Source organism: Stenella coeruleoalba (assembly GCF_951394435.1).
Source record: "Stenella coeruleoalba genome assembly, chromosome: 14".
In the NCBI taxonomy this organism is placed as follows: Eukaryota; Metazoa; Chordata; class Mammalia; order Artiodactyla; family Delphinidae; genus Stenella; species Stenella coeruleoalba.
This window is the reverse complement of record NC_137160.1, coordinates 84,328,240-84,355,196: the sequence shown is the minus strand read 5'-3', so window position 1 is coordinate 84,355,196 and position 26,957 is coordinate 84,328,240. Positions and strand designations below refer to the sequence as shown.

At 51.0% G+C, this 26,957-nt stretch overlaps 1 protein-coding gene across 5 annotated transcripts in view; it reads left to right on the top strand.

Annotated features, from left to right (window-relative positions):
- The window catches only part of SCARB1 (scavenger receptor class B member 1), a 79,545-nt gene extending 77,254 nt beyond the window's left edge, over positions 1-2,291 (top strand). For 3 of the 5 annotated variants that reach the window (XM_079942222.1, XM_079942221.1, XM_079942218.1), the window contains one exon: positions 1,329-2,291. In XM_079942222.1, coding sequence (XP_079798348.1) covers positions 1,329-1,448 — 120 coding nt within the window. In that variant the 3' untranslated portion in view covers positions 1,449-2,291. The remainder of the gene's footprint in view (positions 1-1,328) is intronic. The other 2 variants (XM_079942220.1, XM_079942215.1) reach the window with 1 other exon arrangement.
- Positions 2,292-26,957: the final 24,666 nt, after the last annotated feature.

Genomic DNA, 26,957 nt, shown 5'->3' with positions numbered 1-26,957 from the left:
GCTCAGCGGCCATGGCTCACGGGCCCAGACGCTCCGCGGCATGCGGGATCCTCCCGGACCGGGGCACGAACCCGTGTCCCCTGCATCGGCAGGCGGACTCTCAACCACTGCGCCACCAGGGAAGCCCTCCCCTTTGCACTTTTGAGCGAGGCTTTCTCCAGTCGTGGCTCTCTGGGCCCACATCGCTAAGAATCCCCCGCCCCCCGACCCCCGCTGTCCCATGCTGCCTGTGTGTCGGGGGGTGTGTCGGCAGAGGCGCACACCCACCCCTCCTTGCCCCTGGCTGGAATGTGGCTCGGTGCGCGGAAGCCTGAGCTCTGTCCCCGAGGAAAGGAGTCAGGAGTCCCCCAACGCTCCCCACCCAGAGTGGGGTTTGATTTACCCCACCCCGCGGTGAAGCAGGCCCCTGGGGGTTGTGAGCAAAGGCCCAGGTGGGTAGGGGCGTCCGGGGTTTTCCGACCACAGCTGCTGGGCAAGGAAGCGTCTCCGTTCTTCGAGGGGAAGGAAGCCAGGGCCTGGGGGGATGAAAAGTTGCCCCCAATTCTTATCATCATGGCTACCTTTAAAATTTTCCTTAAATTGAGAAACTTAAAAATGTAAAACTAGATGAACTGCACGCTCTGAGTTCCCTCTCACCCAGACCCAACAACCCTGCTAACATTTTGTCGTATTTCACCTTTTCCCTGTGTGTCCTTTGCCCCCCTCGCCAAGTCCCACTGCCCCTCCCCCTCTCCCCAGAGACATCCATCGCTAGGAATTTGGTGTTTGCATGTTTCTTCCCCTCTAAGTCTGTATATATGTATCCACGAACGACAGATAGTTTTTAAAAAGCTTACCTCCGTGGTGTCAAACTATATGAATCCCTCCGCAGCTGGATTTCCCCTCTTCAGCTTTCTGTGTGACAGCTGTGTAGGTTGACTACGATCTTGTAACTCTGTCTTTTAAATGCATTCTGATATCAGTGGACATTTAGGTGGTTTCCAGCTTTTCTGTGTTAACGGTATTGCTTATATAAGCCCTGGACTCCTTGCTCTGCCCTTCTCACTGTATTAGGCAAGTCTCTTAGGGTCTCAGTTTCCCCATCTCTAAGATGGGTGAGAGCATGGCAAGATGGTGTTTCATGAGATTAGGAGACCCTTTGTAGTGGAGTCCCAGGAGTCTGTAGGTCACTCCAGTCTTCTCTCATCTCGAGCTTGATGGGGGGGGTGCAGATGGGGGCTCCAAGGGGGGTTTCCATGCTGGTGGAGGATGTACGGGGCGGAGCCAGGGTCCGGGCGGGGCTTGGTGGGCGGGGCTTAGTGATGCAGCACCTCCCCTTTTCTCCACAGGGTCCCGAAGATGCCGCCAGCCAGCCCAGCTTGGCTACTCAGCCAGACCAGCTCTCCAGCCCCTACACCCCGCTTCTTCAGGACTCTCTCAGCGGACAGCCCACTAATCCCAAAGTCTGAGCCACCCCCTGCTACCACATGCCTGTCGCACACTGCACACACCCCCAGCACGTGTCCACGTGTGTGCACAGGTGTGTGCAGACACTCAGGGATGGAGCCGCTGCTGAGGGGACTTGGGGAGAGGCTCGTCAACAAGGACTGTTCCGGAACCTTCTCTCCAAGTGATCCACAGGCCCGACCACAGGTGTTGTGGGCACAGGGTCCCCTCCCTTGGGTGAGCGAGCCTGAGCTCTTGAGGACTCAGGTCACCTCTCCCCAGCGGTCCTCTCCATCAGTCTCGAAACACTGCAGCCCCTGCCTGGTGGCTCGCCCAGGCAGGACAGGGCCTTTACTCCGAGGGGCTGTGGCCGCTGTCCCGAAACCTAGCCCAGGAGTGCAGACTGCTTGTGCACCAGCTAGGTGGGCCGCGGGCCGTGGCTCAGCGCCCAGCCCGGACCCGGAGCTGTGGCCACTGGACACCCATCTGGGCCTCAAAACGGAGATGCCTCCGACCACATCCTTAACCCCCTGCAGGATCGTGATCTCCCTGAAGTCTACACAGGCGCCGGATTTGGGTGTCTGCGCCCCTTCCCTCCAGCCTAAACTGACATCATCATGTATACTGAGCCGGCCACTCCCTGGCTGGGGTGGCAGGAGGCTGTGCCCCGAGCCGCCCCCCACCAGGGTCCTCAGCTCTTCGGTGCCGGGGAGGAGGTGGAGAAGCCCCGGGCCCATCAGCCTGGGTGTCTGGTCGGGTGACCCGTCTGCCCGGGGCTCCTGGTCTCCAGGGCAAGCCTCTGTCTCTTTTCTACTGGAAGAGAAATGAATTTTATCATCTTTTAAAAATAATTCACAGTTGAAATAATAAACCTTTTTAAAAAGTGACTGAGTCTGTGACAGCCTGTTTGAGGGGGGATGGGAGGGCCCCCTGGGAAGTTCTGGGCTCTTCTTTTCTTAGCCAGTAGCTCCTTTCTGGTTACTGCCATGAATGTCTCTCAGGGACTGGGCTGCAGACTTGCCTTTCCCTTGTTTTAAAATTTACTTATTTATTTATTTTTGGCTGCGTTGGGTCTTCGTTGCTATGCGCGCGGGCTTTCTCTAGATGTGGTGAGCGAGGGCTACTCTTCGTTGCGGTGCGTGGGCTTTCTCATTGCGGTGGCTTCTCTTGTTGCAGAGCACGGGCTATAGGTGCGTGGGCTTCAGTAGTTGTGGCTCGCGGGCTCTAGAGTGCAGACTCAGTAGTTGTGGCGCACGGGCTTAGTTGCTCCGTGGCATGTGGGATCTTCCTGGACCAGGGATTGAACCCGTGCCCCCTGCATCGGCAGGCGGATTCTTAACCACTGCGCCACCAGGGAAGTCCCTAAAATTTAAACTTGTGTATATTTAACATTTTATATAAATTCTGTGTGAATTCAGTTCTTGTTTAGAAAGCATAGCATCCACGTGGACCACTCCCCCGACCCCGCTTTTGATCGTTGAGTAGAATTCCATCGTAGGCACGTACCACAGGTTTCCAAGCATTCATGAGTTGAAGGACATTTCAGATGTTTACAGTTTTTGACGATTATGAATATAAAGCTACTAAAAACACGAATGTACAGGTTTTTGTGTGAACATATATTTTCTTTTCTTTTTCTTTTGTTTTGCTTGCGGGATCTTAGTTCCCTGACCAGGGATCGAACGGGGGCCGACAGCAGCAAAAGCGCCGAGTCTTAACCACCGGACCGCCAGGGAATTCCCGATTTTCATTTCTCTTAAGTAAAATACCTAGGAGTGAGAGTGCTAGGTCATATGGTAACACGTGATATAGGTCTGTGTTTAACAATATTCACGGTAACTGCACCATTCTGCATTCCCACCATCAAGGTATGATCGTTTCACCTGCTCTGCATACAGGCTGATACCTTGGCACTTCCAGCTTTTAAAAAACTGTCGTCATTTGTAGTGGTATCACACTGTGTTTTTTATTTGCATGGAAATACATCTCCTAATGAGCTGGTGATTTCCTCTTCACCCCCAACGAATTTATGTATCTATGAATGACTGTTACTGCCAGGATGCGACCAATTTTGTCGTAGATTCTATTCTTATTTTGTATAAGTGCAGAGAAGCCTTGTTTACATAAGTACATAGCTGGCAGTGGAAGGAATATCTTAATAGAGTCACTCAATTCTTAATACTGCTGAGTAATGGGCAAAAATCAGGTGACAATCTGTCATCAAAAAGTATGTTTACTGATTTATCAGCTGACGCGTCCATCTGACCTTTCTTCACATTTGTAGAAGGCAGCAAAGTGGAAACCACGGACTTGCAAAAGAACAGCAAAAAGATTACTCAATCTTTAGATCAGTTCTCGAAGCCAGTGTTTGGGAGTGTCCCTCAGGTCGGGGCTGGAGGGCTGGGGAGAGCTGCGCCTGCCTGCTGCGGGGTCGGGGGCCTGGGGAAGGGCGCCTGCCTCCTGGCCCTGATCCCTGGGAGACCCGAAGGTGAAAAGCGTTCCCCAGCTTGAGTCTGATGACCACTGAGAGGATTGTTGACTTCCCTGTGTCCAAGCCGCGTCACAGACACCTGCAACTTTTGCATTCAGCCCTGCCTGCTCATAAAGAGAAAAAAGAGTCAATCTCCACAAAGCATTCTGGGGTGTGTGTGTGTGTGTGTGTGTGTGTGTGTGTGTGTGTGTCCTCCAAGGGAACATGGGATGGAAGAGGTGAATTTACCCTCCACATGTCTCATTGTGTGAACATCTTGCTTGTGAACACCTTGGTAAGGTTCAAGCTGATTTGTGTGGTTTTTTTTTTTTTTTGGTACAACTGTGGTCCCTAAACCCAGCCAATGACTTCATCCAGGGCTCAGAGGGAAACTGCCCTCTGGTCCCACATGGGAAGGACGGGCTGTGAGGCCACCTTAAGGAACATGGCATCAGACCTCCTCGTGGCCTCAGGAATTCTCAGGGGTGTCTTTGACCCCGAGGCTTGATTCCTACCCTCTCACTTTACACCGCAACCCCACCCACTATGTGACTCTGCTAACAATATATTTTTTTTCAATTTGAGCCACTTTTTTACTTAAATTTTCTTTTAAAAGAAAATTTTTCTGTAAAAAGTTTGTTTCTTTTGAAAAAGCAGTTTTATCTGAACTTGTGGGTCCAACAGGCAAGTTATATTTTTCTAGTATCCATGAAAATAAATACTTAACTATGTGGAATCTAAAAAATGAAACAAATTAGTGGGACTTCCCTGGTGGTCCAATGGTTAAGGCTCCCCACTCCCAATGCAGGGGGCCTGGGTTCGATCCCTGGTCAGGGAACTACATCCCACATGCCACAACTAAGAGCCCGCATGCTGCAACTAAGACCCGGTGCAGCCAAATAAGTAAATAAATATTAAAAAAAAAAAAAACCACTAGTGAATATAACAGAAAAGAAACAGACTCACAGATGTAGAGAACAAACTAGTGGTTACCAGTGGAGAGGGGGAGGGGGGAGGGGGGAGGGGGGAGGGGAAGGATAGGGGTAGGGAACTAAGAGGTACAAATTACTATGTATAAAAAAATTAGCTATAAGGATATACTATACAGCACAGGGAATACAGCCAATATTTTACAACTATAAATGGAGTATATAACCTTTAAAAATTGTGAACCACTATGTCGCACACCTGAAACTTACATAATATTGTACATCCTTTATCTCAATTAAAAAAGAAAAAATAGGGCTTCCCTGGTGGCGCAGTGGTTGAGAGTCCACCTGCCAATGCAGGGGACACGGGTTCGTGCCCCGGTCCGGGAAGATCTCACATGCCGCGGAGCGGCTGGGCCCGTGAGCCATGGCCGCTGAGCCTGCGCGTCCGGAGCCTGTGCTCCGCACCGGGAGAGGCCACAACAGTGAAAGGCCCGCGTATCGCTAAAAAAAAAAAGAAAAAAAAAGGAAACATATTAAAAAAAATACTTAACTGTTAAAGCTTAAAGATGTTCCTCCAGGTGCTACCAAACCTGCCCTATTTGAGAACATTTCACTGTGCCTATCGTGTCCTGCACTCCCTCATCTTTCCACTCTGCCTGTGGAATAAGTGTGTGGAAGGTTCCCCTCCTCTGTCTGGCTCAGTCCTGGCCATCATCAAAGACTCAATTCCAACTATTGCCCCTCCTCCAGGAAGCCTCCCTGGTCACTTCTGCTCACTCAGCTCTCCCCCCTCTTGGAATTCCTGGGTTGCTGCGTCTGTACCCTAGATGATACTAGAATGTTCTAGAATACTACAAGTCCTAGCTCCAGTTGCTGGAGCCCCTAAACCCCAAAGGCCTGTAATGTAATCCCTGGTACCTGCAATTGCACGGGAAACTGGAAAATTGCTTAACCAAGATGTTTACTCTCTATTCCTTCGCTAACTCAGATGGTCACTTTTTCCACCAGTATTTATCGAGTGCTCGCTATGCACTGTGACTAAAGTTACCAGGGTGGCTTTTCTCGTCCGAAAAAAAAGGGAGAGGGATAATCTAATACCTGCCTGGCAGGGTCAGTGTGGCATTCAAAAGAGTTGGCGGCCCTGCGTGATGGGTTCAGCACTGGGGACCCTGCATTCGAGCCAACTGTTCCAGAGCTGTCCTGACTGACGCCCCTGGGGTCTCTGCCAGCCTGGCCCACTTGGCTCCCACAAGTGTCCTGTGCGGTCAGTTTTCCAAGCAGCGGCCTGAGAGGTCTTCCTGAAATGTAAACTATCAGTAGGTTCATCCCTTGTTTAAATCCTTGGGCGGCTTTCCCACACCTGGAGGATCAAGTTCTCGAGGGCTGCTGGGAAAATCCTTCCCGGTTTCTGGCTGCGATTCTGCGCTTCTGGGCAATTCCCGGAAATTCCGGGCTCGGCCACTGGGCGGCGAGCTGCGCACACAGGTTGTTCAGAGGTCCGCGTTCTCAGAGGTGCTGAGATCACCTCTTACATGCCTTAAATTGTGAGGTGTTATCTGGGGGTCACAGTCTGGCTTCAGGAAATTGCAACCTCCAGAGATTTCATTTTATGCCTATGTCTGAGCATTTTTTTTTCCTGGGAAGCGTTTTCTTAATATTCTTCAGATTTTCAAAGGGACCTTGACGCTCTCCAAGGGTCCCATGGGCAAGAGTGACACTCCTAAAATAAAACCAGGGTCATGGGATATTCGCGCTTCCTTAGCATGTAAAGGAAAGGGCTCTGGCCTTGGAGGCAGGCTGCCTGCATGTGCCAGCGGCTGCGCAGCCTTGCAGCAATCTGTAACCTCTCTGAGCCTCAGGTTTCCCACCCATGAGAGTGAAGATCGCTGCTCTGTGAATCCCCAAGAAGCCTTGTGAGGGTGGAATAGAAATGGCGGTGTGAGCATGCTCTACGGGGTCCAGGACCATTGTGAAAGATCTCAGATGCTGCGCCTCCGGCAAGCATGTATTTAGATACCTACTGGGTGCTGAGCACTGGCTGGGCACTGAGAGGGAGTCAAACTGGAAGACCAGCAGGTACTAGGTTTTGAATGCGAAAGTATCCGGAAACCAGAGGGACTCAGAAACAGTCAAAAGGTGTCTGTTTGGATTTGTTAGAGCACCAGTGTTATCTGCCGCAGAACAGTGGTGGAAAAAGCAGGAGAGGTCCCTGCCCTCGTGGGTTTATCTTCGGGTGGGGGAGACAGTGAACAAGTAAATGAATAAGTGAGATAACTCCAGAGAGTGATGGGTGCAAGCAATGAAAGAAAACAGGTGCTGTGAGGAGAGGAGGTGTTTGGGGGAGGGAGGTGCTACTTAGATGAGAGACGTGTCCTCTGAGAAGGGCCATTTATGCTGATTCCCGAAGGATTTTGAAGGGATCAGGAAAAGAGCCCGTTAGGAACTGAGAACTGCACGTGCAAAGTCCCTGGGGTAGCGACACACAGACCAGAAATGAGTGGGGCGTGGCTGGAGTGTGGTAAGCTGAGAGGCTGACGAGGTTGGAGAGCTAAGCAGGGGCTAAACACAGCAGGGCCCCGTAGTTTGGATTTTAGTACAATGGGAGCCATTGGAGGGTTTAAGCTGGGCAGGAACGTGATCGCTGATTGGCTGTATGGGGAATTGCGGTGGGGGGCAGGCGGGATGCAGACACATTCGGCAGGAGGCGCTCTACAGTTTACAAAGTCTCTCTTGACCCCTGCTCTTGCCACGGGACCCTCGGAGGCCCCATGAGATGGTGGGGCAAGAGCATCAGGCCAGTTTTACAAGTGGGGAAACTGAGGCACCTTCCTAGCTTCTCCGTCCTTTTTGCTGTGTAAGTGATCCCTTTAGGGGAGGCTGCATCCCTTTGCTTTTCACTCTCAAGGCCCCTGCCCTTTGGGCTTTGATCTTTATTTGTGTGTAAGCAGTTGGTTACGCTCTGCCCCCGCCCCCAGACTGTAAGCTCCTGAGGGTCGGTGCTGGGTCTGTGAGGCTCCCGGCTGCATCCCCGAGGGCCTGGCTGGAAGGTGTGTGTGCAAAGTCTCTGCGGAATAAAAGAACGACTCGTGGGGAGTGGTGGCGTTGGGGGGTGTGGCTGCCGGAGGAGAGAGTGCAGAGCCCGCCCACGTGCAGCTGCCCCGCTCCGCACCCCTCCCTCCTTTCCCCCCCTCACCCGCCTCCTGTATTCAGGCCTCAGAACCCGCCCAGGGCGCCGCCAGATGCTGCAAGTGTAGGCTTTGGTCACCAGGGGGCGCTGTGGGCTCGCCCTCCGAACGGCAGCTCTTGGTCCAGCGTACAAAGACCTGGGCTCACCTTGGGCCTGTCTGGCCAGCCTGGGGGCCTGAGCCACGTCTGAGCCACGTCTATATTTTGAGGATCTGGGTATATTAAAAGTAAAAAAAAAAAAAAAGAAGAAAGAAAAAGAAAAATTGACAGACCAGGGCTGCATAACCTGTGCTCCTTGTATGTTTCCATGGAACATGTTAAGAGTCTCTACACATAAAAATATGTGTAGCATTCCTGTGTGAAAAATAGGGTCTATAAAGTTATTAATTAGCAATGTCCACAGAGGGCAGGATTAGCTGATGGGAAATGACTACGATTCTTTCAGTCTGGGGGGCCGGGCTCAAGGACAGTACGTTCACCCTGGTCTGGAGAATGGCTCCTGGTGAATGCAGGGCCCAGGCCATGGGGCTGAGGGCTTCCTACGTGCCATGCACTGTTTTAAATCCTTGATCTGAGCGCCTCTCATTTTCCTCACAACCCAGGTAAACGCTATTATCGTCACTGTCCTCCTTTTACAGAGGAAACAGGTGCAGAGAGGCAACGTAAACGCCCAAGTTTTTGTTTGTTTGTTTTTAAAATTATTTATTTATTTATTTATTTGGCTGCATTGGGTCTTAGTTGCGGCCTGCGGGATCTTTAGTTGAGGCATGCGAACTCTTAGTTGCGGCATGTGGGATCTAGTTCCCTGACCAGGAATCAAACCCGGGCCCCCTGCATTGGGAGTCTTAGCCACTGGACCCCCAGGGAAGTCCCCGTCCAAGGTCTTATGGTTGGAAAGTGTCAGGGTCCAGATTTGAAGCTCAGCGGGCAGGTCCAAGGCACGTGTGCTCAGCTGCTGCTGTCTTCATCTCCTCGTGGTCCAGTTAACCAGGACTCGTGACTGTTGCTGGGGCGTCTCCACCAGAGACTCCTACTCTCTTGTATCCCCTTCTGGAATCACGCTGGGGAAACCAGCTTCGAGGAACGTCATTTCCAAGCAAACTGTACAGACGGGTCCTGATTCTGGAGCATCTGCGATTGAAAAACTCATTTACTCCAAACTCAATCCCAGCTCCATCCAGCGTGTGCCCAGCGACTGACTCCTCCGGAAAAGCCTCCAGCAGGGAACATGCAGGCTCATTCCAGAGAGGTCGAGAATGGGAGGGGAAGAAGAGGATTAAGAATAAACATTTCTAAAAATAGCGCTTGGCTCTCTCATACCCACAACAAAACTCCAAAGGGAGGGCAGGGGAGACTGGAGGAAGCCACCCAGGACTTTTGCCAGAGGGACGGCTACGGTCCACCGCTTCGGTGGGAGCCATTTCTCTGACTTGTCTCAGGTGCCAGCTTCTGAGGGTTCCAGGTCTGGCGTGTCTTCCCAGAGGGTGAAGGCCAAATGGCTGTGTCTTGGAGTCTGGAGTCATGAATGTTTCCAGATTTTATGGACACATTTGCCGTGAAGCCTGAGCTGCTGCAAACTTGGCAAGATCCGGAGTCTTCGGCTAAGCACGAAGGGGGGCCTTCGAGACGGAGGTGTTTGTTTTTGACTTTAAGCGACAGATGTGGGAACAACATTAGCCACGATGCACATTTCTGCAAACTGGATCTCGCTTACCTCCTCCACTTCCATTACAAAATGGGACTTCCACTGCCCTGGGAAAGCATCCCAGCAGATGGGTTGGAACGCTGTGGTGTGGAAGGCATTCACGTGGTGGCCCAGCCTGTGGCAGGCTTTCAGAGCTGTGGAACATTCTTCTGGTCTCTGGGACCTTCTGTCTGTGTGTCTTCCATCTGCTATTCCCTGGGCTGCTGGAATTGCTTGCATTTTAGGGGACAGGAACTCCCAGATGAGACACTGAGACCTCTGGTCCTGTTCATGGTATGCTCAGCCCTATGGTCTCCAGCTGTGGCAGCAGCTGCTGTTTGGGGGAAGGATGTGGTTTCTCCCATGAGATCAGCCCCAGAGATTAGGCAGGTGGTGGGGTTTGGAAGCCAGAGCTGTTTGCAAAAGAGGCCTGGACATGCTGTGTCCTGCAGGCAAGTCACTTTGGCCCCCTCGGCACCCCTGCCCCCTCTTCTTTCCAGCAGGCACTCTAACTCCTGCTGCGTTGATTTCACAGGTCCTCATGGGGGTCACACAGAAGGACATTTTATGCACTTCAAGATGAAAGTAGTTTGAAAATACTTTATTTTATTTAAGAAATTTTTTTGGCCACGTATGCAGGAATCTTAGTTCCCTGACCAGGGATTGAACCCGTGTCCCCTGCAGTGGAAGCACAGAGTCTTAACCACTGGACCACCACGGAAGTCCTGAAAAGACTTTCAAATGTGTCACAAAGTACTCCTGAAACAAACAGGAAGGTTCAGGACGCAGTTTATCTAAATATTTACAAGGTCTAGTAGAGCTGAGCTGTGAAACTGTACATCACCAGGAGATGTCACTGTCACACACGGCATGGGCATTCTCACACTTGAATCATCCGGTGGCTATCCTATTGTGAAAAACTAGCTTCTTTAAATGGTGTGTTAGATCAGTGGAGGCGAGTTCAGCCCACAGAGCAAAGCAGCAGTGTCAATACGCCCAGAAGCCCAGATGTTTGGTCTCTGGGTAGGGTAGCTAGTGGGGGAAGGTTTTACCTGCCCAGAGCTTAGCTAGACAGCGGGTGGGTATGCGTGGGGACGGCCGATGCTTTCCTTCCCCAAAGTGGCACATTTTCAACATTTTTAAAGGTACACGGTTGACACCATTATTGCTAAGACTTCAATGGAATTATGTTAAAGTGTGAAAGTGAGGCTGTTACATCTGTAGTTAAAGAGAGCAGGATTTTGTGTCTTGGGTTCTGGGCTAATTGACACCCCTCCTTGCAGACTCCAGTCCAGGCTGCCTTTCTGTCATCTGAGAACCTAGCTTTGTCTTCAGTCATGCTGACAACTGCCTTATGGGAATGCAGGCTGTTGCTGCCAGGTCTTTCCTTTTTTTTTTTTTTTTTTAATTTCAAGAGAAAATGGTTTTTGAAACCCTGAAATCTCCTGATTTTTAATTATTGGCAACATATTCCAATTTAATAAAATACTGTGTGGGCCGAAGCAAACATGCCTTGGACAGGACTTCGTCTATTTGTTTTTGAGCAGTATTTGCCTTTGCTTGTTAGTTGTGTAATTTAAGTGTAAGTGACCGTGGTGATACGCCCCTTTCTGGAGGTGTGTAGGTAGGTGTCTTGCATCAGCCCAATTCACTGAAATGAATTTTAATCTTTTCTGGGGGCAGCGTTGCATAGCTTGTGGGATCTCAGTTCCTTGACCAGGGACTGAACCCGGGCCACGGCAGTGAAAGCCCGGAATCCTAACCACTAGGCCACCAGCGAACTCCCAGAATGTGTTTATCTTATGTACAAACAGGGTAGAACAGCTCATACTTTGGGGTTTATAAATGGTAATGGCTGAGTTACTAGTTTCTAGAGTCAAACAGAGCAGGGTATTGGATGCCAGATCTGCTATTTACTAGCTGTGTGATCTTAGGCAAGTCACTTAACCTCTCTGAGCTTCAATATCCTCATGTATAAAAATGAGGATAATAAAAATACCAATGTGGTAGCCATTGGTAGTCTGTACACCAAATCTTTTTACTTTCACCTTCTGGGCACCTGGGAGGAAGGTACTTCCTGGCCTCTGCATGGTTGGATAGGATCATGTGATTCATTCTGGCCAATGAGATGAGAGTGGGGTATCACTTCTTGGGCTGCAGCATTTAACTGTGGGGTTGAGAACCTTCAGAACTCCTTTTCTCTCTGCCCTTGTGACAGGCAATGTCTGAGATTTTGGGTACTCCACCAGCCCAGGTCCTGGAATGAGGACTCCACAAAGTATGGCCCTATGTTGACTTCTCTAATGTGAGCAAGAACTAAACCTTTGTTATTTTAAACTACTGAGATATGGGGGATTGTTTGTTACTGCAGCATAACCTAGACCATCCTGACTGATACAACCCACCTCCCGGGAATGTAGTAAGGATTCAATGAAACAGGCCCTGGGGGATAGAGTAGTGAACAAAAGAGACCAAAATCCCTGACCCACCGAGTTTCCTTTCTAGCCACCCGGTGGCTGTCTCCTCCAGGTGGATTGAAGGAAAGTCCACAGATGCAGGGAAGCAGGGATTGGGGAGCCCCTCCCCTTGGAGGAGGAAGCAGGCAGGTTGTGGTCAGGTTACCCCAGGCTGCCCACCGTGATGTCATTAACAGCCAGGCCTTGGGCAGAGGCCGGTACTGACACTGCCTGGGGAGCAGGAGACACAGAGCTGGTACAAGACACATCTGCGTGAACTTGGGGAGGAAGGCACCGCACATCTCAGAACACCTAAAGGTGTGAAGCTTTTAGTTCAAGCTCTTCGATACCTAAACCAGGAAGCAGGTGAAAAGAGGACGTGGGGAATTTCTGGGAGGACGCTAACATTTCAAGTGCCTTTTCATGTGCTTAGTGCTCTTTAATCTTAGGCCTTTCAGTCCCTACAAATTCCTCCTACAAGGAGAAATTCATCCCAGATTACAGGTGAGGAAACCAAGGCTCAGAGAGGTTGAGTGAGCTGGTCAAAGCTGCACAGCAGGGTCGTAGGGCAGCTGGGCTTCAAACCCAGGTCTTCTACCCTCAGGTCCTATGCTAACCTCTCATGATATTCTTGGGAACAAGAGGAAAACACAGACAAGACAGCCTTGGGGCCCCTTCTCTTCTCCCAGAGAATCCAGCCAAGGCCATCTTGTATCGTTCCTTTTGGTTTCGATGATTTTTGCCCTGGTGACTGAGAACTGCTGTGTTCCGGGCCCTGCTGGACACCCTCATTCCATGATCACAGCGCCTCACAGAGGCCCATTATACAGAAGAGGGCACCAAGGCTCAGGGAGGTGACCTGACTTAGCCAGTGGCCAGCTGGCTTGGGGCGTCTTTGTGGAGATGATTTGGCTCAGAGCTCGGGGACAGGTAAAGGGTCAGCGAGCTTCAGGTGCATGTTCGCTGGGGCCCATTGGCAGGGAGCCACCATGGCTGTGTCTCCGGCCGTGACCCGGGGCAGGTGAATTCTAGGGTAACTCCAGGCTGGTGTGAGGTCATCACCCAAGGGAGAGGAATGGCCGTGGACCAGACCAGAGGGTGCAAACCAGTGGCCTATAGGATTGTTGTCTTTGGCTTATGCAGTGTTTAAGGAGGGTGGGACCTGAATTAGTGGCCAATATTTAAAAATCAAGGGACTTCATGGAAAAATCTGCATTTCAGCTACTTTTGCAAAATCTAGTAAGGATCTGGCCACAATGGGCCCTCGTGCCTCCCTGGCAGCTGTCCCCGTCCCCCTCCCCTGGGGTCGTGGCTGCTCTGAGCAGGGACACACATTCTCCGTGTCACTGCCCAGGCCAGCTGCGCTCGATAAATGCTGACGTGCCCTGGTGGCATCTGAGCCCTCAACCTTGCACTGAACCTGAACTCTTGGGACAGACTTTTAGAAGCTGGCAGGGGGCTGTCCAGGATGCGGGAACACGTTCTGAGAAGCAGGGCAGCGCCTCATTTCCATCCTGCTGCCACCTTGAAAACGACCCCTCGACGCTCCAGGTTTTCTCTTGAGAAGCAGCATTGAACAGTGGGGAGCAAACCAGATTGAGGGGGCGTGGGACGGAGCCAACGGTAATGATGATGATTGTGTGTCCCCTCCCTCACGATGTCCATGTCCTAATTCCCAGAACCTGGCTTGGTCTCTCCCCCGCCTCCATGCATGATATTCCTTCCCCAGCCCCTTTCCCTGTTCCCCTGGCAACAGCTCCGCACTGGTGCCGGCCCCTGGCTGCCTCACCACCCCTGCCCAGCATTGCCCACGTCTCTGTCCGTGGTTCCTTTGATTAAAATCTCCTAAACCACTGGGGCTGGCTCCTATCTCCTGCTTGGTGTATAAGGGCCATCTCAGCTCATTCCTGGGGCAAACTCGTGGGGCAGGTTTATGAGCCCATTTTACAGATGAGGAAACAAAGGCCCTGAGACGTCAAGTTGCTCACCCAGTGTGACCAGCTGGCAAGCGATGTGGCCAGGATCTGAGCCCAGGCCACCCTCTTCCCGGGACCCCTGCGTCTCCCTGACTGCCGTAGTGACTGGGCATTCCTACCCGGGGAACCTCCGTTTCCTGGTCTGTAAAATAAAAAGAAAACGTAATAACAGTCTCAAAGGGCAGATGAGAAAACTCAACTGAGACAGGGTTGGTTTTTGTACTTATACTCCAGGATAGGCTGCTTTCTTTCTTTCTTTTTTTGGCCGTACCACGCAGGATCTTAGTTCCCCAACCAGGGATCCAACCTGCGCTCCCTGCAGTAGAAACGCGGAGTCTAAACAACCGGACTGCCAGGGAAGTCCCAGCATGGGCTTTCATATGCTCCCCTTTCCCCGCCATCTAGAAACTATAGGTTGTATTCCCTCCTTTTAGAGGCCCCCCCGGATGTTTAAGCTATTGTATTTGTACATTTTCTTCACAAAGTGGGTAGCTATTTCTAGATTCTTCTCAACCACCATCAAGGCTCTTTGTCTTCTCCAGCAAACTCACCAACCCCTCCCCTCTCATCACCATCACCGTTGACCTTTGGACCGGACAGTTCTTTGTGGTGGGACCATCTTGGGCATCAGCATCTCTGGTCTCTACCCACTAGATGCCAGTAGTGCCCAACCCTTGGTTGTAACAACCAAAGCCGTGTCCAGACGGTGCCGAATGCCCCCGCCCGCGGGGGGAGGGCAAAACCACCCCTGGTTGAGAACTGCTGGTTGAGAGTTTGAGTTTTCACTGGTTTGTGTTTGGAGCACTGAGACTTCCAAAGCGTGAATTCACTCGGCCCTTTTTGCTCCCAAAGTGTCAGGTTCCCATAAATGTTAATCTTATGAGTCTGACTTTTGGTTGACCCCTTTCCGCTGTCCACCAGTTCCAAAGGGGTGTCCAGGTTTCTTTCCTGCGTCATTCCAAAGCCGCTGCGTGCCCTGTCCCCAGGCACCCCCTCCCGGAACCCTGTTCCCTCTGAACTTCGGCAGATGTTTCTTCGGCTCTTAAGGACCCAGAGGAGTTGCAAAATGGGATTTCCTCCAGACTTTCTTCCCTCGACCTCTTTGCCCCTGAACGGAATTAATTTCCTGGGGAAAAAAAAAAAGCACTACCTTTCTCCTCTATGCTCATAGCAAACCGTTTTGCAGGACTGGAGTTGAAGCCTTATTAATTGTGATCAGGGTGAAGTGCACTCCGATTTGGGGATGGGGATGGATGGGACGGGGTTGGGGTGCAAGCCCAGCTGATGCCCTGAAATCATCACTTCCCTGCCACCTCCCACCACCCTGTGAGCTTTGTCATTGAAGAGGCAGGACACACACGGAGCCCCCAGAGATTCATTTGTCTCCCCTCATTTGCAAGCGCTGAATGAAATCGTTCAGCATTTCCTCGACAGGACAGAATGCAGCAACTCCAAACGAGCTATTTATGGGCCATTTTTTTCAGCATTACTTGCATATTATAATTAAGAGATAATGTCAGTGGAATAGAACATTGTCACCGGGTAATGGCTTCCCGCTGCTTCCGAAATGTCAAGGCAAAGTCACAGCATTTATCAAAAATAAATGTTGGCGGGAAGACGCGATGTTTGTTTTCACAGCAGGGACATTAATCCTGGGACAACGTTACGGCAACGTCTTTATTTCTTCTCTCTGGAGTGATGGATGCCAGTGGATGGTCGTGTTTGACGGATGCGGGGTCTTGCGGATACAGAGGGAGGCCAGCTGGGGCAGGGGCGCCGGGGGCAGGGCCAGGTGGCCACGTTTGGATGGGATTGGCAGGAGGGTTCTGGCCCTGTCACTGCCCAGAATCAGCAAATTCACTCTCCACCGATGCGCTGGAGGTGGCCTGTGGGGGGTGTCCTGGTTCCCGATTGGGCAGGGCGTCTTCTGCAGCTGGTGGTGGCCTGCTGATTGGGTGGGGAGAGGGCGGACATGTGGCAGAAGGCCTCCTCTCTGCCTCCTCATTGGTGCCCGGGGACAACCTCAGTTTCTGCATCGCTACCCCAGAGGGAGCCAGCCCGGGAAAGGGCAGCCGAGACAGCGGGGACACTGACGACTCCTGGTGACCCGGGCACCGTCCGCACTGCACTCTGGCACAGGGACCTCTGACTCTCCAGGCAGCTTTCACAGCTGGGCTTAAGTGCATGCTCAGCTAACACCCCTTCCGCACTGCTGCTCAGTGATCTTTCTCAAGTGCACATCTGATCGTGCAGCATACGGTTGAAATCCACCCGCCCCCCGGCCCCCAGGATAAAGTCCTAGCTCAGAAATGGCTCCAGCACAACTTTCTCAACGTCCTTGCCATTCTTCCAAGCAGCCAGGCTCTGTCCCCGCAACAGGCCAAGGCCTTTACCCTTGTTCCTTCTGCCTGGGACACCCTTCCCTGATTCTACCTACACACAAACGTCGCCTGGCCGTCTCCCACTTCTTCAGGCCTTCATTTCAACAACTGCTCTTCCAGGAAGCCTTCCCTGACCTCCCAAGCCTGAGATATGTGCCCTTCTCATGTGCTTCTCCCACAGCCCCTATACTTAAGACCTTCACTTAATCACATTGTCATAAGTACTTGGATCTTGGTCTGTCTCCCCCCTTTCAACGGTGGGCTCCAGGAGGGCCTTGCCAGCTGTTCTGTCCTGGATACAGAGTAGGTGCTTAAAACTTATGTGTTGGAGCAGCTGAATAAATGATTGAAGGGCTGGAGGCCTTTTATGTGAGTTTGTATCAGTCATCTACTGGCAAAATAATGCTGTGTAACAAATCGCCCCAGATATTGATTACCTCAAACAATAAGCATTTATTTGATTCAAGAATCTGCAGGTCAACAGTTGGGGCTAGACTTGGCTGGCAGTTCTTCTGTCTCAGCTGGGCTCCTGCACATGTCTGGGGGTGGCTGGCTGTTGGCTGATCTTGGGTGGCCTCTGCATGGATTGCTGGGAGAGCTCTGCTCTGTTCCATGTGTCTCTACCAGCAGGCTAGCCTGGATGTGATCCACGGTGATGGCGGAGGTGCAGGAGGGCAAGCAGGAATTTGTTCATCTTGCAAAACTGGAACTCTGTCCCCATTAAACACTAACTCCCCATCCCCTTCCCTCAGGCCCTGGCAGTCACTCTTCTACCTTCTGTCTCTATGAATTTGACTCCTCCAGGGACCTCATATGAGTGGAATCATGCAGAATTTGTCTTTTGGGGACTGGCTTATTTCACTTAGGATAATGCCCTCAAGGTTTATCTATGTTGTAGTGTGTCAGGATTTCCTTCCCTTTTTCAAGGTTAAATAATATTCCATTGTATGGCTAGACCACATTTTGCTTATCCATTCGTCCATTGATGGAAATCTGGGTGGCTTCCACCTTCTGGCCATTGTGAAAAAAGCTGCTATGAACACGGGTGTGCAAGTGTATCTTCGAGCCTCTGCTTTCAATCCTGTTGCGTATAGAGTTGATCCTTGAACAATGTGGAGGTTAGGGGTGTGGACCCCCACTCCCAATTGAAAATCTGAGTATAACTTTGTAGTCAGCTGTCTGTATCCAAGGTTCTGCGTCCATGGATTCAACCAGCCCTGCACCGTGCAACCCTGTAGTGTACACGGTACATTTATTAAAAAAAAAAATCGGCATGAGAGTTCAAACCCATGCAGTTCAAACCCATGTTGTTCAGGGGTCAACTGTATACCCAGAAGTAGTTTTGCTTGCTCACAAGTCGTGTGGCTTTAGCCTAGCGGGAAGCCCTTTGGGACGTAAAAACTGATCCACACATTTGACAGAGCAGCAGTTAATTGGACAAGCTCTGTCCTGGGGCCCGACTGTTTGGTGCGGATCCCAGCTCTGCTGCTTCCTAATTGTGTTTTCTCAGCTGAGTCACCCACTCTGAGCCTCAGTTTCCTCCTCTGTGAAAGGGGGATAGTACGGGCATCTATTCAGAGAGTATGAAGATTAAATGAGAAGGTGTTTAGAGCCAAGCCTGGCACAGAGTAAATGACACCCATGTGTTGTTTTATGCAAAGTTCTTGCCTTGTTTTATGCAAAGTTCCTGCCTTTGACCCCACCCCTGATGTACTGCTAAGGGTGACGCTTTTCTGCTCTTTCTGAACGTAGCCAGGGGTTATCTGTCCTGGGCAAACCCCAAGGACAGCTGGGTTAGTTCTTGGTGACAGGCACTGACACAGTGCCCCTCTGCTGATGTGTCCTGCTGGGTCCTGGGGAGGCGAGGGGCCCGGTGACAGTGCAGCCTTGGTTGGGGGGGGAGGGTTTCCTGCCACAGCTGTTCGGCTCCCCGATTCAGGCCTCCGTCGCCTTCTCTTCCCCTGGTGCAGATTGCAATTTGGGCCCGCCAGGAAGAGAGAAATGAGCTTGCATAATAGAGGAACATTTGGTTCTTTCGGGCTGGGCCTGGAGAAGGTTTTTGTGCTGAAGTGTGCAGTGCGGGGGCAGAATGGAGATGTTTCCTGTGTGCAGGGCTGGAGGGAGCCCAGTCCACCTGGAGGGATGGAGACACCGAGGGCCAGATGGACGTGAGGGGCGGGAAGCTCCCCCAGGAAGGGCAAACAGGGAGGGGCAGAGGGTCCGTGACTTTGCTGTTTCTAGCAGACAGGAGGGAGGGCTCGAGGGAAACCACACAAGGCGGCACTGTGGCCTCAGGGGCTCTGGGCCAAGTGAGCGGCCACAGCGGGCTGTCTCTCCTGGGGCCTTTCGGGGCACTTCCTTCCTACCCCAGAGAGATCTGTGTCCCTGGCGCGGAGTTGAACCTGAAATTCCCGATCCAAGGGAATGGGGTCTGAGCTGCACCGTGGGGCCTCTCCAGGGCCACCAGGCCAGGCTGAGAGACACAGACTGACCAAGATGTGGATGTGACGCCGCTACCCACAACTGGACCCCTGGCTCTGGACCCCGTCCCGGAGATGGGACAGTCACCCCTGTCCGCTGCAGAGATTTAAGGTGGAGGTGGGGTCAGAATCGTGACTCCGGGAGGGCTTCTGTAACTCCCGGAGTGTTGCTTGCATGCCTGACCTGGTTTAGTCTTCATGACAGTGTAGGGAGGTTGGGGACAGCTTCTCGTCTTTTGACAAGTGTTTACTGAACACCACCGCTGTCCCAGGCCCTGTTCTAGGGGCCGGAGATGCCACCACCGCCAGGAGCAGAGTAGGAGCCACACACAGGAGGAAGTTATACTCCGGTGGAGAAGCAGACACTGAGCAAAGAAACAGATAAACAAAGATGGTCACATCTGCATAGAGGAATGCACGCTAGGGCTCTGTTTTTCACCCCTCCCTGCATCTATGCTCTTTGCTGTGTGACTTGACACTTCTGCTCACCAAAGGGATAGAGCACATTTCTCTACCCTTTGACTGTGGGTGTGGCCACGTGACTTGCTTTAGCCAAAAAAAGAAGTGGAAGTGATTCTGGGCTAGCTCTGTCCCTTAAGGGGCTTTGTACTTTTCTGCGCCTTTGCCATGGTATGTGACAAACACACCCTGGATTAGCCAGCTTATCCAAGAGGGTGAGACACAGGTGGAGCAGAGCTAACCAGCCAGGCCCCAGCCTGGATCAGGTGACCCCTCAGATGCAACTGACAGATGTGTGAATGAGAATGCACGACTGTTGTTTTAAGCCACTGAATTTAGGGGTTATTTGTTACACAGCATATTGGTGGCAATAGCTAACCGATATAACCAGCTATTGGTAAATGCTATCATTAACTCCATTTCCATAGGCAAGGAAACTGAGATGAGGAGAGATTCTTGATGTTACAGAGTCGATTTGGCTGAGTCCAAACAAGAACCCAGCTGTCTTGACTCCAGCTTGCTTACTCATTCATTCAGCCCATTTTACTGAGCACCTACTACATGCATGTAATTGTGCCAGCAGCTAGAGACAGCACAATGAAAAAGACATTCATTCTGCAAGCAACCACTGTTAAAAGGGAACTTCTCATACACTACCAAATGTAAAATAGATAGCTAGTGGGAAGCAACTGCATCACACAGGGAGATCAGCTCGGTGCTTTGTGACCACCTAGAGGGGTGGGATAAGGAGAATGGGAGGGAGATGCAAGAGGGAGGGGATATGGGGATGTGTGTATACGTATAGCTGATTCACTTTTTTATACAGCAGCAGCTAACACAACGTTGTAAAGCAATTATACTCCAATAGAGATGTTAAAAATTTTTTTAAATAAATAAAATATTAGATCTATAGTCAAGAAAATAAATAAATACACTCCTCTTATTTAAAAAAAAAAAGACAACTTCTCTTTTCTTAGAGTTTCAACAGAAATCTGAGAATCGAGTCCCATCACCCCAGGGTATATCCCCACCCTGAACCGATCATGGCAGTGACAGGATGTGGGGCTGCGAGTGGCTGGGCTAGATCACGTGTCCACTCTCTGAAGCTGGGTGAAAGTCATGACCCCACCTGACCCATCCGGACTGAGAGATGATTTTCCCCAAAGAACAAGTGTTGCTGTTAAACCTTAAGAAGGGGAAGTAGATGCTGGGAAGATTAGAAACCAATGATGCTCACCCCAGACCTCTGGGGTCCTGAGGAAGACCTCCCAGCAGCTCTGCGGTCCTCAGTGAAGTCCCCCAGGGTCCGTGGCTGCTCCAGGCCACCCTCCGGCCTCTGACGTCCCTCAAGGGAGCTCAGCCTGACTCTCGGAAGATCAGATGCGATTTATTCCTGGCATCTGTGCTGCCACTGGCGGCGAGGTGCTTTGCAGCAGAACAATAAGTTACAGGGCCATTTATCTTGCTGGCGGCTCCTGATAAAATGAGCAGCCTGAAAAGACAGGGCCTTCAATGAACATGATCGGGGCCGTTCATTTAGAAACCAGAAGACCTTGAAATTGGCTCTAATTGAAGGGGTTAGCAGCACGGGGTTTGGCTGGATGTGTTGAGGGTGGAGACGCCCCACCTCCGGAAAGGTTGCAGAGATGGGCAGGCCTGGCTTTGAGTCCTGGCTGTGCCCCATGTTTGACTGTGGGTAAGCTATGTGACCTCTTCCAGACTTTGTTTCTTCATCTGTGAAATGGAGGTGTACAGGTCAGCGTCAGCTCAGTTACGTTGCAGTAACAAACAACCCCGGGAATCCTGCGGCTTAAAACAACCAAAGTTCGTGTCTCATTTATGCTGCATGGGCTCCTCGTTCTGAGACACAGACGGATGGAACATGCCATGTGCAACATGGACCGTCACTGGGCATGGGGGAAGTTGTTCACTGGTTCTTAACGCTTCTTCTCAGGAGCAACTTACATCACTTCCACTCACATCGCGTTGGTCCAGGCAAGTCACACGGCCATGCCTAACTTCTGGAGCGGTGGTGAGAGGAGAGAAGAAAAATCCTACCACGTGACCATTAGCAGGAAAGCCAGAAGGGTTAGTATTTATTAGAGATAGTTGTTCTGCTGAGCCATCACAGAAGTCAGGGTTTTTCTTCTCCCTTCTGGAGATGCTAATTATCTGAGTCTAATCCATTATGCATTTCCTGGCCAGCTTCGTCAACCTCCCCCCACCTCTGCCACGTCACTCCATCTGCTGTGCGCTTCCATGTCTGTTGCTGAACACTAGAGCTGGTCAGCCTGGCATTTAAGAAGCCCCGTGGTGGGACCTCTCAAGGCCCCCAGATCCAGCTCACAGAGGACTGTGACTAGGCATTTCTTACCCCCCAGCCATCTCCGCAGAATCTAGAACAGTGCCTGGCACACAGCAAGTGTTCAATAATTACTTGTTGCCATTGTGAAATGATGTACCCAGCATCACATGTCCTGGGAAGCCTCAAAGGCAGGATCCTACGTGCTCGGTGCCCCTGCCCCAAGGTTCATTGCCACTTACAGGGCACTCAGTGCAGGCCAGGCCTCACGAGCCAGCTGCCCTGTGTGCATGCGTTCCCCCCTTCATCCCTCAAACAACCCTCCACAGTAGGCATGGCTGTAGCAGGAGTCTTTTGTTTTTCAAGTTTAATTCCCCTCCCGCAGTTTCACTGAGATATAATAGACACAAAATATAGTATTCCTTTTAGGAGTTCCACATGATGATTTGACATATTTATACATTGTGAAATGTTCACCACAATAAATTTAGTTAACATCCACCCCCTCACATAGTGACAAGTTTTTCTTTCTTGTGATGAGAACTTTTAAGGTCTACTCTCTTAGCAAGTTTCAAATATATGATACGGTATTGTTAACTATTGGCAGGATTCTTCACGGAGCTGCTCACTCGTGTTTATTCACCCTGTAATTTTCTTTCCCCGGATTCCAAGGCAGACTTCAGCCCTTTGTATTTTCTTGATTTCTGGTTTTTTCCAAGTAGAGGGTAGAAGTTTCTGGAAGATAGTCTATTTGCCTTGTATTAATCTGGGCTCGTTAGAGACACAGACCAATAGGATACTGTATACCTCTATCCCTAGCATCTCTATCCATCTATTTATAAGGAGATTTTTTTTTTTTTTTTTCTGGTTGCACTGTGTGGCATTCGGGATCTTAGTTCCCTGACCGGGGATCAAACCCATGCCCTCTGCATTGGGAGCGTGGAGTCTTAACCACTGGCCCGCCAGGGAAGTCCAAAGAGATTTATTATAAGGAATTAATAAATAAGGAATTGGCACACATGGTGATGGGGGCTGAGAAGTCCCACAGTCTGCCATCTGCTAGCTGGTAACCCGGGAGAGCTGATGGTGGGAGCTCCCGTTTGCGTCTGGGTCCCAAGGCAGGAGAAGACCAATGTCCCAGCTTGAAGACAGTCAGGCAGACAGAGTGAATTCTCCCTTCATCACCTTTCTCTTCTACTCAAGCCTTCACATGGTTGAATGAGACCCACCCACATTAAGGAGGGCAATCTGCTTTACTTGGTCTCCTGATTCAAATGTCAGTCTCCTCCAGAAGCTTCCTCAGGACCATACCCAGAATAGTGTTTAACCAAATATCTGGGCAGCCCAGGGTCCAGTCAGGACCATAAAATTAACCATCACAAACATTTTGTGAAAACCCCACGTATTAGTCAGGGCATAAGCTCAGCTGCTGTAACAAAGACCCACCTCCCCACCAAAAACCAGAGAAACCACATTGATTAAAACAAGAGAGAAGTTTGTATCTCTCTGAAGTAAGAGGTCTGAGGGAGGGGAGTATGCCCAGGAGGGCCAGAGGTTCAGCTCTGCAGCCATTTGGGGACCCAGATCCTTCTGGCTTATTCCAGCACCTCTAGGATATGGTCTTTCACGGCATGGTTGAAGCAGAGTGAAAACCAGATCCACATGCTCTCAGAAATGGGGAGAAAGAGAAAGAAAAAGTGGAGGCAGGCAACTTCCTGTTGAGCAAGTGGTGTGCAAGATGAAGAAACCATTCCCGGTCGCAGCCCAGGGGAGCAGAAGCTGCTGGGTGAGGGCGTCTCTGGCTCAGCAGCCAGGTCCCAGCGGAAGTTCTCTTCCTGTAGGACAGGAGGCATCCCGGAACTGGCTGTGAAGTTGCCTTTGGTTCTGGAGGGAGAGCGAGAGAGGGAGGGAGATTTGCACACGCTGGAGTTGGCAGGAGGGAAGCAGGCCTGATGACCTCATTTGGTAGCGGTGCTCCTGGGAGGGGACAGGATCTAGAAGCTACATCGTGCACCAGGAAGAGGGTGCCCTGACCGAAGAGGTCCCAGGGCAGGCAAGCTCCCTCCCCCCTGACCCCACCACACAGATGCTGAAGAATTTCCCACCAGAAGCGGCCACATGGTCCTGGATCCCAAACATCTCCCGGGTCCTCAGTGGGAACCAGTGGCCAGAGGGACCTCTCAGATTTGGTCTCTGACCGGAGCCAGCATGGAGGACCCACAATCCTGAGACTGAGACTAAATTTTCTATCATCTTGGGAGGACGAGGGCTTGGAATTGACTCTGCGTCGATTGGAAAGAAATAAAAATTGGTTCTATCTTGTAGACCTGGATTTGGGGCCTGGGATGTATAGCTGCTGTATCGATGTCCCCATTTTAAGTGAGGAGATAGGCTCAGAGATGTCAAGTCACCGTCCCCCGGTCACACAGCAAGTCCGTGGTAAAAGTGGGATTTGGAACAAAGCCTGTGGTTAGTAGACGTCACGGGCATCACTGCTGCACCCTCATGCCCCTGCTTGGTGGGCAAGTGTCGTTCGGAGTTGAGACACAAGGCAGGAAAGAGGTGTTGGGGTGCTGGAGGATTCTGGTTGCCTGAGGAGACGGCTGCGATGTGTGATGTGGGTTGGCCTAACGTTCCAGAAAGTTCAGCAGGTCCCAGGTTGGGAAGACTCTTGGAGGCGCTTCCATATGTATGTCTCAGAAGCAATGGGCTGTTTTCTAAACAAGCTGTCACCTGCTGTCAGCTCCGCACCCAGGCTGGGCTGCAAGCGGCTTCTGTGCAATGCCCTTCCCCACGCCCTTGCTGCTTGCAGCGCGTCTGCCTGGGGAAGCCCGTCACTCACGCTTGCAGGGGAGTTTGCTGTAGGACGTGTGGCCGAGAGCTTATGTCTGGTCTGCCCCTCCTGGGCCGGGCCAGTTCATTCACTTCTCTGAGCCTCAGCATTCTCGTCTCTTGAAATGGGTGAGAAAACAGGTAGATCTTTAGCCCAGTGCCTGGCGTCAGTAGAAAGTCCTTCATATAACGGCTGGCATTTTCTAGTAAACTTTCCTGTTCCTTGTGACTCAGTCATTTTTCTCTTAGCTATGTGCCAAAGTGAAACTCTCTCTCTCTTTTTTTTTTTTTTTTTTTTGCGGTACGCGGGCCTCTCACTGCTGTGGCCTCTCCCGTTGCGGAGCACAGGCTCCGGACGCGCAGGCTCAGCGGCCATGGCTCACGGGCCCAGCCGCTCCGCGGCATGTGGGATCCTCCCGGACCGGGGCACGAACCCGCGTCCCCTGCATCGGCAGGCAGACTCTCAACCACTGCGCCACCAGGGAAGCCCTAAAGTGAAACTCTTGCATGTGGGTCCTGAGTGACGGGTACAAGAATGTGCACGGCAGCTCTGTTCACTGTGGCAAAACCTGGGACCAAACCAAATACGCACTGGCAGGAAATTGGACAACTACATCGTGGTATGTTCACACCATGGAGTATTACACAGCAGTGACAATGAAAAAGCAGCAGCTCCAGGCCCACACAGGGTGAATCTTAGTGAGACAGTGTACGGCAGAATTCCTCAACTTTGACGCTATTGACATTTCTCTCATTATTATTATTATTTTCTTTTTGGCTGTGTGGCATGTGGGATCTTAGTTCCCCAACCAGGGACTGAACCTGCGCCCCCTGCAGTGGAGGTGCAGAGTCTTAACCATTGGACTGCCAGGGAAACCCCTCGTTATTGTTTTTAATAGCAATTTTATTGAGATGTAATTCACCTAGGACGCAACCCACTCACTTAAATCGTACAATTCGATGGATTTTAGTCTATTCACAGAGTTGTGCAACTACCACCACAATCCGTTTTAGAACATTTGCATCATATCTGAAAGGAAGGCCCCTCCCTCTCGTCAGCCACTCCCCTTTCCCTTGTCCCTCAAGCCCTAGGGAAACGCCAATCTACTTTCTGTCTCCGCGGATTTGTCCTTTCTGGGCATTTCACATAAATGGAATCGTACAATATGGGACCTTTTGTGTCTGGCTTCTTTCGCTCAGCATCACGTTTTCAAGGTTCATCCACCCTGTGGCATGTGTCGGAACTCCATTACTTTATACGGCTGAATCACATTCGTTCGTATGGATGGACCGTATTCTATTTATTCATCTATCGATGGACATCTGGGCGGCTCCCGCTTTTCGACTCTTGTGAATGCTGCTGTGATGAACATTTGTGTACAGATTTTTGTGTGGACAACTGTTTTCATTCCTCCTGAGGTTGTTGACGTTTGGGGCAGGATCTTTCTGTCGCAGGGAGCTTCCTGGGTGTGGTAGGATGTTTCAGCAGCATACCTGGAGCCGACCCACTAGATGCCAGTGACACATCCCGCCCAACCAGTCATGATACGAAAAATGTCTCAAGACATTGAGCAACCACCCCTGGAGGCAAATCTGCCCCTGGTAGAAAAATCACAGGGGTTGAGTGACAAAACCTAGCCACAGAAGGCCACCTATAACATGACACCCTGGTTATGAAGTTTGCAAACAGCTAAAACTCCATACTATATTATTTAGGGCCGTGGTTCTCAAAGTGTTGTCCTCAGAGAAGCAGAATCCGCGTCCCCCGGAAATGTGTTAGAAATGCAGATTCTTGGGCCCTGCTCCAGACCTGCAGAATCAGACACTCTGGGGTGGGGCCCGGAATCTGTTTTCAGAGTCTTTTGGGTGATTCTGAACACACTCAAGCCTGAGGACCACTGGCGCGGGCACACATACCCACAGACGCAACCAATGACCTTGATCCAAAGAAGCAAGGGAATGGGGACTTCCCTGGCTGTCCAGTGGTTAAGATTCCACGCTTCCAGTGCAGGAGGCGTGGGTTCAGTCCCTGGTTGGGGAACTAAGATCCCACAAGCTGCGTGATGTGGAAAAAATAAAATAAAATCAAGGGAATGACAAACACAAATTCAGGATTGTGTGCCTGGCCCGGAGTGAGGACAAAATGAATGCTTATTACATCAAGGAGTGGTGCTCACTCCTGGGAGAGGCGAGGGAACACATGGGTGCTGTAGGAGTCATAGCCTTGTTCTTGCATTGGGGAGTGATTCACATGAGTGTCCACTATACTATGGAATAATAAATTAAATGGTACAGAAAGTACTAAAGAAATAGACAGCCTATGAAATAAAAACAGGCCAGGTACCCACCAACAATGGGAGTGAGTCAGGAGACT